At 44.3% G+C, this 9,623-nt stretch overlaps 2 protein-coding genes across 3 annotated transcripts; one reads left to right on the top strand and one right to left on the bottom strand.

The window, feature by feature from the left end:
• Nucleotides 1–452: 452 nt before the first annotated feature.
• On the bottom strand, nt 453–5,783 carry LOC310870383 (dual specificity protein phosphatase 18). 2 transcript variants are annotated; one of them, XM_083781574.1, is made up of 2 exons: nt 5,721–5,783; nt 453–3,045 (listed from the first exon to the last, which is right to left on the bottom strand). In XM_083781574.1, exon 2 carries the CDS (start codon nt 3,038–3,040, stop codon nt 2,375–2,377), a length of 666 nt encoding a protein of 221 aa, XP_083637700.1. In that variant the 5' UTR covers nt 3,041–3,045; nt 5,721–5,783; the 3' UTR covers nt 453–2,374. The 2 variants fall into 2 exon arrangements, with proteins under 2 accessions (XP_083637700.1, XP_083637699.1); XM_083781573.1 differs by lacking the exon at nt 5,721–5,783 and adding an exon at nt 4,505–4,606.
• Nucleotides 5,784–7,861: 2,078 nt separating this feature from the next.
• Nucleotides 7,862–9,113, top strand: sft2d3 (SFT2 domain containing 3). The gene has a single exon (XM_083781575.1). It carries the CDS (start codon nt 7,897–7,899, stop codon nt 8,557–8,559), a length of 663 nt encoding a protein of 220 aa, XP_083637701.1. The 5' UTR covers nt 7,862–7,896; the 3' UTR covers nt 8,560–9,113.
• The last annotated feature ends 510 nt before the right edge of the window (nt 9,114–9,623 follow it).

The following is a 9,623-nucleotide window of genomic DNA, read 5'->3' as shown; positions in this document are numbered from 1 at the left end:
CACACACACAGTCATAGTTTCCAAGCAGTAGTCAGGTAATAATTGCGTGCCAAGTTGTCAGCCTGGAGTAGAAGTAGAACAGTTTATTTTTTTCTCTCCAGTTTGTGGTGACACAACTCCTACATACTGTAGCAGTTATTTTAGCTCCAGCACTGCAAGCAGTTTGTTTTACATGTGGGTGTGTGTTTGACTGCATTAATTGGGTGTCTACAAGGACACATGAGCTGGAGAGAACAGGATCATATGAGTGTATCCGTTTGAAGAGCAACTCATACGAATCACATAAACACAATTCGTCGCTGTCAGGGTAAAATAGTGCCCTTCTTCGTATACTATGGTGTCACACAAAAGTAGCAAAAATTGCCGATCTACAAGGCTCTTCTAATAAAGTTGTCTTTTTCTCTTGTCCCCCCCCCCCCCCCCCTCCCGGCCCCCACACATGTAAAGCGTCTTTGTGTATTAGAAAAGCGCTATAGAAGTCCCAGATATTATTATTAAGTGGCAAACAGGCCATCTGTGCCTGTGTGTTTTATAAAAACTAGAACACTGCCCGTTGGGCATGCACCGGCATTTGTAGAATTAATATGTGTGTGTCTGTATTCCTTTTCGGGCCATATATGGAGTTCTATGATGACATGAGTATATGCCAGGGGTGGGCAACCTTTCTCACATGAATTGGCAATGAACATACATTTTTATCATGACAGCAGATCTAGGCGATGATCCAGTCTTCTCCATGTATGGTTTGATGAGGTCAGTGTCTTGATCATCAGGTTGACATCAGAGTACAAACGGACAGTGAAAGGTGGTGTGTGTAAGAAGTAATCAACTCTGACCTTAACAAACCCCTATAGATCTCCATATATGGAACTGGCAGGTTCTGACATCACAATGATGACTCGACCAGCTCAACAGAATTATCTGGCTAATTTGGACCCTGTCCAGAGCCTGGGCTGAGGCTTTTGCGCTGGTTCTGGACAACCAATGAAAAGTATTACGAAGAGCTTGTGACTATAGATAATAACTACATTGGATCCATTGGACCCAATAAAGCATTACACATGTTTACAAGAGGGTCCACCTTGTTCAATTCATCAAAACATTTAGAGACGTACAAGCAGACACTTCTATACAGCCAAAGAACAGAACAGGAATTCATCATAAAGGAGGTAAAAAGGGAAAAGAAACATATACAGTGAGGGGAAAAAGGGGTGGGGGGGGGGGTTTCCGATTTTACGGGGGCCTGTTTCGAATTGCAGCCGTCCGTAGGTGGACTGGCTGGCCTTAAAACTGTTCTGCTGCAAGGAGTTGAGACTAGTTGCACTATTAGACTGCCTTTACATGAGACAAAAACATGAGGGAAACAGACGCAGGTAAACAAGTGCTGAACCTGCAGAGCAACTACGACATGAATGTAGACAATAAAAAAACAAATACAAATACAAAATACTTTGTTATACGATTTATAATGAAAATAGCTAGAAAGTTTTGGAAATTTTGGAACAAAAGTGCAAAAATTGTCGTTCGTTTATACACACATACACACACACACACACACACACACACACACACACACCATACTTGATCATACACGTGACACGTCACACAAAAGTATCAGAAGTAGCACAAGCTTGAAGTGGTGCAACATTTGTGCAAACTGCAAAAAGGGACACATTTTGAGCTTGTAGATCTGATACTTTTGCTATTTTTGTTCAATTTGGACATGAGGTTTCCAACCAACATATACTTTTTGTAGGCCAGGCCAAATTAACAACATAATGAATGAATTATATGTCAAATCATATATAAATAGATAGTTTATTAGCCCTAAAGGAGGGCATTATTGTCCAGTGTGCAGATGCTTACGTAACAAACACATAAGGCAGAATAGTACAGAATTAAACAAAAATGCATGATTTACAGTACACTTATAGTACAGGGGTCAAACAACCAGACAGACTGATGGATTGACAGATACACACCTCAGACTGGATATTTGGTAACTGTTTGCAAACTGCTGCATTTTCAGACCTGAATAATAAATAAATAAATCACAGTTTTTTGTTTTTAACGGTGGAAAAGACCGCAGCAAAACAATGCACCAGTGTGCAAACACCTTAAAGGTCCTTGCAGACTTTTTTCAGAAAATGACAGAAGAATGCCTGTGGAATGCCGGTATTGAGAATAATGGTGGGTGGCAGTTAATTGTCAATTGTTACTTGGAGAGGATGGTTCTGGATCCAGTGGATTCGTGGAGATGGTACTTGGGGGTACTGCGGTGCTGATGGTGGTGGATTGGGTCAAGCTGATGTCAATGAAAAGAAGAACAATAAAACCACGTACAAACGACTATTTTTGGTTACAACTGTAAACCTCAGATCATTCCAAATCTGAGACTTGCATGCTTCGCCCCTCTTGTCGTCCTCTTGGCTTGGGTCAACATCTGTGACCTGGCCAGAAACGGGGAGCGGGGGGCCAGTAGCGGTGACATGGGCGCCGCTCTGGGCACCTGTTGCTGTATAAACGCTGACCTGCTGCCCAACCTCGGCGTGCTGGGCGGCGGGAGAAGTGCGCTAGTCAACGGCTCTTCCGGCGGCGCCACTTTGACCGTGTTTCTCCCATATAGTCGTCTCTCGTACTGGAGCAGCTGGTCCCAGAAGCCCGCGTTCAGCCTGACGTGGGGCCGGCTCTCCTGCACCCAGGAGTGGGCTCGGCGCAGCGTCACGCCGCGGTAGCGAATCAGGTAGGCCATCACCAGGGCAGGGGAGCGGCTCATGCCTACCGCACAGTGCACCAATGTCCCTCCGTCGCGGTTCCCGTGGATGCGATCTGCCACCCGGTCAAAGTGGTCGCCAAGGCGCGCGCTGGGCCGGTCGGAGACGGGCACGCGGAGGCACTCCACGCCACGGTACACGGGACACACATGGTTCACCGTGGCATTGATGATGAGGGTGATGCCCTTCTTGGAGACCAGGTCCTGATTGAGAGGAGCCTCGGCGCCGCTCAGGAACAGCGTGGGGGTGATCTGAGACAGCGACATGGAGGCTGTGGAGACCACATTTATTATTATTCTCCCTGATCAACCGGTTACAGTTATTACATAATCGCAATTATTTGAGATAATCGCAATTATTTTGCAGATATTTTCGATTTTTGTCATGTGATCAAGACGGGACTGTTTGATTTCTCATATTCCATACTGATTGGGTAAGGTTGGCTTCCAAAGTTTTCAGTTTTGTACAAAGCACTCCTATCTTGGTGAAAGCTTTTTCTTTGTTTGTTTTGTTTTCAAGTGATTGGTCATTTTGTTAACTTTTGTTTACAAAGCCCTAAAAGCCAGTTGAATCGAGCGGAGGAAGTTCCATGCAGTGGAAAAGTGACTTCAGGCGGTTGATTTCTTAGTGGGACGAGCCGTCCTAAAGAGTTATGCAGATTAGGTTACTATATATGCTTGTGGTGGACCCAGGAACGCAGGGGAAAAGGAAGAAAGGTCGGCCCTCAAACAACCTGCCGACGAACTGTGACAGCTGAGCTAAAGGAGATGGACTTTACACGGGGCGAGGCACAACATGCAGCACAAGACAGCAGCGTTCATTTTGACAGCAAATTCTGATTTAGTCTTAAGTGCCTTGCAGAGTCGAATGTAATCGTATTCTACGTCTGAGCATAGACATGGTAACGCCCCGCCGGCCTCTGATTGGTGTACCGACACTCCCGCGGCCGCACCAGACTTTCCTCCGGGGTGGAGGATACATGCTGGATTGTCTGCCAAGAGGTTACTCCGTGGTGGGAAATAAATAAATAATTACAAGTACGATATAATACAAGAGAATGACAGCTTGGCACGTGCAACTTTTATGCTTTGTAGAGGAGGCAAACTAATATATTGTTTATGCCGTTTATTTTACATGTGTACAGTGTAAACTTGATTATTGTACTGTAAAAAGGTCTATTTTCCCTTGATCTTTATATTTTTTAGTATAATAGTATTAGTTTACTATAATTAGATTAATACACGATCATCAACACTAACACTTTAATTTAGAACACACCCGAATCAAAGCATACAAATACATGTTCAATCAATCATTCAATCAAAGCAAACGGCATAAACTATTAGTTAGCCTCTTCTACAAAAATAAAAGTTACAAGTTACTGTCGCGCGTGCTCTTGTAGGCCTAGGCCTACTTGTATTATTTCCCACTACGGAGTAACCTCGCGTCTCGGAGGACGGTCTGGCAAGACGGGTAGTGTCGGCAGGCCAATCAGAGGCAGGCGGGGCGTTACCATGTCTGTGACATTCAAATTTGACAAATATATATATATGGCAACTAAAAAATACGGGGAAGCAGCTTTTTGCTTCTACGGGCCATCGGCATGGAACAAGCTCCCTCTGTACCATCGTCAGGCAGCCTCTGTAGACATTTTTAAAGTTCAGCTCAAGACCCACTTCTACAACATTGCTTTTAAGTGATCTTATATTTTTTGTTATTCATGTCCTCACTGTATTGCATTACTGCTTGTTTTTTAATGTCGTTGCCTTGCTTTTCTTTTATTCTCCATTGTTCTGTAAAGCACTTTGAGCTGCATTTGATGTCATGAAAGGTGCTATACAAATAAAGTTTTATTATTATTATTATTATTAATTGATTTAGTCTTAGACTTTTGAATAACACACAATTTAGTTTTAGTCCTCATCTGAAATTGTTTAGTCTTAGTAATAGTCTTTTAGTCTTAGTCAACAAAATTAACACTGCAAGGCAGGTCCCGATGAAGGTAGATCAATTAAGGGCCGATTCATACTCCTATTTTAGAGCCGAATAAAAGTCGGTTCGGCGCTGAAGAGCCTACAATTTGACGTCATTTGAGGTTCGGGGGGGCGGGTACCGTCCTAAAGTCGGCTCTTCGGTGCTACTGAAAATTTCTGACGAGCCGAAATCATTTCGGCACTACAGCGCCGAAACAGCGGTAAAATAGGAGTATGAATCGGCCCTTAGCCTTGTTATGCCCCACTTGGGTGTGCTTTGTATAACTGCATCCATTCAGTGGTTAATGTTATAGTTGTCACTTGCAAAGTAATCATGTTTATCTGCTACTCATCTTTCTAATGTCAGACGTTGTTATTGTGCAATCTGCAATACATTATCAACTGGTGAAATCATGACTCATGCTGCTCCGTGTCTCTGTGTGTATGCAATCCAACGCATGCCACCTAAATTAAGCTGTTGTATAAGTGTACATGTTGTGATCATGAATTATGGTTTACCATAAATGCAGAGGATTGCTTTGTTTATATAATTGGTACATAATATCAACATCTTAGTTATACAGTAACAGCGCGCGCACGCACACGCACACGCACGCACACGCACACGCACACGCACACATATCACTTTACACTCGACATACATTCAGTCACTGCACACTGAGGCGGTGTGCAGAATGAGAATGCAGTGAGTGCATTAAATCACTGCAACGCCAGATAGTTCTACTGAACAGTTATAAACACAAGTTGCATGGATGTAACTACTAAGACTGATAGCTTTTAGTAGACTTAACACGAGTTATGCAGAAACCATGCATTGTTATGCTTTTTTATATATAAACTCAAAACACAATGAAAGGTGGGCCATTTTAAATAGATAACACACTGTGATGTGTTCCTAGATTATACACATGCAGGTACTGTACTGTTTCAGAGAGAGAGACGGAGAGATTACCTGGTCTTTGGTCCCTTCACTTTGATCCCATCCAGACTAGAGAGTAGTCTCTCGCACGCACGCACACGCACACACACACACACACACACACACACACACACACACACACACACACACACACACACACACACACACACACACACACACACACACACACACACACACACACACACACACACACACACACACACACACACACACACACACACACACACACACACACACATAACCTAAAAAGGTTGTGCTTGAATGAGCTGGCCAGCCAATAGAAGGGACTGATTAATTTTAGACTGGCAGGAGAGCAGCTGGTTCAAACACTAGTCACTGTCAGAAAACCCCCCATGGTTAAAAGCAAAACTTTGCTGTCGGGCATAAACCTCACATCTCCATATATTAACTTTTTGTGTTATTTTCGTAAATGAATGCCTTACTTGATCAATACTGTGAGGCTGCACAAGATATCGTTATCGACGTACGAACATGCACAGTATCAGTATTGCAAAATCGGCAATGGTATCGCGAAACATTGATATATGAGACAGAGAGAGACAGAGAGAGACAGAGAGAGATAATCTTTGTAGATAGATGTGAACGACACACACACACACACACACACACACACACACACACACACACACACACACACACACACACACACACACACACACACACACACACACACACACACACACACACACACACACACACACACACACACACACACACGATCTGCCAGCTGCTGAGTGCAGACAGACACAAGAAAAGAGCACAACATATTTGAGGAGAAAGGTTCTTGGCTTGCCCGCATTAGGTGCCATGGGGGCCACAATATGTACATAATATATACACCCACACAAATGTGTCTGTGGCAAGGACTTGGCCTTGCCGGTGGGCTGCACAAGATATCGTTATCGACGTACGACCATGCACAGTATCAGTATTGCAAAATCGGCAATGGTATCGCGAAACATTGATATATGAGACAGAGAGAGAGACAAGAGAGAGACAGAGAGAGATAATCTTTGTAGATAGATGTGAACGACACACACACACACACACACACACACACACGATCTGCCAGCTGCTGAGTGCAGACAGACACAAGAAAAGAGCACAACATATTTGAGGAGAAAGGTTCTTGGCTTGCCCGCATTAGGTGCCATGGGGGCCACAATATGTACATAATATATACACCCACACAAATGTGTCTGTGGCAAGGACTTGGCCTTGCCGGTGGCAAAGTTTAGATTTTCTATTTTACACACCATGTTCTTACAATTTAGGCATTTAGCAGACGCTCTTAATCCAGAGCGTCTTATTTTGATAATACCCAATTACTGAATGTCAAGAATCCAGGTTTCATTGGACTATATACACTATAGTGGTTCTCAAACGTTCTATTTGTAAGTGCCATGATAACACAAATTCCATTTGTATACTCTCAGAGTTACAGACCTGTTATGGTCAGTCAGGTCTACCTTAGTATTAGACCTAGAATGCCGTTGCTGTTATGGTCAGTCAGGGCTACCTTAGTATGCGTTTCTGGTAAGTGGTAATATTGGTCTGCTCATTTTGTAAGTTGGCAAAAATGGAATTTTGACAAAAATGTCCACCACAAGCTAGTCTCTCGTAGCCAGATAACTATTCCACAATCTCTGAATGCTATATAAACATTTGTAATACTGATTGCAACAGTCTGGTAAGTGGTAACACGAGACTATGCTTATCTTAGCATAATTATTGAGAATTTATGTCATTAAAATTAATGATTAATTTTAATGACGTCTGACATCAGATCCACATTCTTCTTTAAATGAATGACATCACATTTACATCCTGTTTAAAAGGAATGACATCACATCCATATCCTGCCTGGGCAAAGGTCCCAACGTGCATAGGGTGCTGTTTTGCCTCTAGCAGAAGATGCAATATTGAAAGTTTGTGGGTGAAATATGCCTTTTTGTGTGTCCATATTACTCCACTAGTATTACTATTGATTATACATCGAATTTCTAATTAATAATATATTAATAATTATGCATTACTTCACTTTCACAAAAATTCACTTCCCAAGAAATCCAAGGCAAATAAATACCCTGTACTCCCACGACAACAACCGGAAGAGCAGATTTGTCAACAAACGCCAGCTGGTTTCTTGGTACTGGTTCTACTCACCATGGCGGACTTGAACCGAGACCTCCAGGAATACCTGGCCCAGTCCAAAGGCGGCGGGGCCAAGACCATCTCCCAGTCCAGCTCCAGCATGTCCATAGACATGAGCGACAGCAATCCGGTGCCCGGCAGCTGGTTCGGGAGGTGGTCGAGTCGGGGAGGAGGCTCCGCGGCGCAGAGCTCGTCGAGCAGCGGCTTTTCCTGGCCGTGGTCCGCGGAGCCGGACCCGTGTCTGCCGGGGATGAGCCGCCGGCAGCGGCTGGTGGCGTTCGGCGTGTGCATCTCCTTCTCGGCGCTGTGCTTCGGACTCTCGGCGCTGTACGCGCCGCTGCTGCTGCTCTACGCGCGCAAGTTCGCCCTGCTGTGGTCCCTGGGCTCGCTGTTCGCCATCGTGGGGGCCGCGGTGCTCCGCGGACCCAGCCGGATGATCGGCTTCCCGACGCCCGGCGCCGCCGTGTACACGTGCTCCCTGTGCGGCACGCTGTACGCGGCGCTCAGCCTCCACAGCACCGTGCTCACCGCGCTGGGGGCCATCGTGCAGGTGGCGGTCATCGTCGGGTACGTGGTGTCCCTGCTGCCCGGCGGGAGCGCCGGCATCAAGTTCATGGGAGGACTGGCGGCGTCCGCCATCAAAAGGACGGTGTCTGGGAAAACTATGCCTATCTGAGTACTGTTGGGTGACTGGGTGAGGTCCTTCTGGTTCCATGTGTACACTCTCAATTTAATTAAAAGATGCAATCCAGAACTTATTTTAATGAATGACACGTTAACCAATCAGTATGTTATTACAAACTAGCACATGATCTGCAGTGGTTGCTAGCGGTGTTCTTGGAGATGGTCTTCCTCCTTACCTGCTGGAGTCTAGGACCCCACCTGGTCGACAAGTAGTACTGCCTGAAGCTGACACCCAACATCTCCCCTGGCCAGCTGGGGAGAAGCTCCCACGCAGGAGGCAGTCAGGGTTTGCATTCTGGGTTGGACATGACACTTACGGATTGCAGCTTTAACAATGATGACTCTGTGTAGGTGGGACAGATACCCATCTAGAGATGTGAAGGACTTGAGACTTAAATGTGAAAAGACGTTTCCAAAGTGCTCTGTTGTTCTGATTCTGAAAAGGGACCAAACCTTTTTTTTTTAACAAACATTGACAAACATAACTAAATTCCAGTCTGTAAATAAAATGTGAAGCTATTTTTTCTTTTGTTTTTCTCTAATGACTGTCTTCAATAAATGTTGTGGCAATGTTGTTGAGTCACTGTCACTTAAACTGTCACTTTCAATTTTTGCACCAACAAAAATGAAAGCCTGGTACCGAGGCTACTGTCACTAAACGCTGTGGGGATGTGGCTTATGTGGAGAATGAGGTGAAGTGGGTCATATATTACAACTTGATGAATGCACCATCTCAAACTATAAGTGTACTTTATGAACATTCCAGGGACAATTTGTTTTGTTATAAATCTACTGAAAGCTGCAGCGTTTCTGACACTTGAACTCCTTATACTGGTGGATGCTTGATTTCCGGCATTCCGCTTACTAGGCATTTAAGCTTTGTGTCATTCAAAAATAACTGAAAACAGTAAATGACAATCCATGGCCACCTCACGTATTTGAAGGACATTATCAGTCAACAAAAAAGTTTAGGTGTTTTTGATGAATCTATCATGGTTAAAATAGAGTTTTAAGATATAATGGGTTTGTATAGGAAGGGGGCGGTGCAGTTAAAAT

The sequence above is a fragment of the Protomyctophum parallelum genome, assembly GCF_964188405.1.
Source record: "Protomyctophum parallelum genome assembly, chromosome: 14".
Classification (NCBI taxonomy): domain Eukaryota; kingdom Metazoa; phylum Chordata; class Actinopteri; order Myctophiformes; family Myctophidae; genus Protomyctophum; species Protomyctophum parallelum.
The sequence above is the reverse complement of the archived record's forward strand: the minus strand, read 5'-3'. Positions and strand labels throughout refer to the sequence as shown.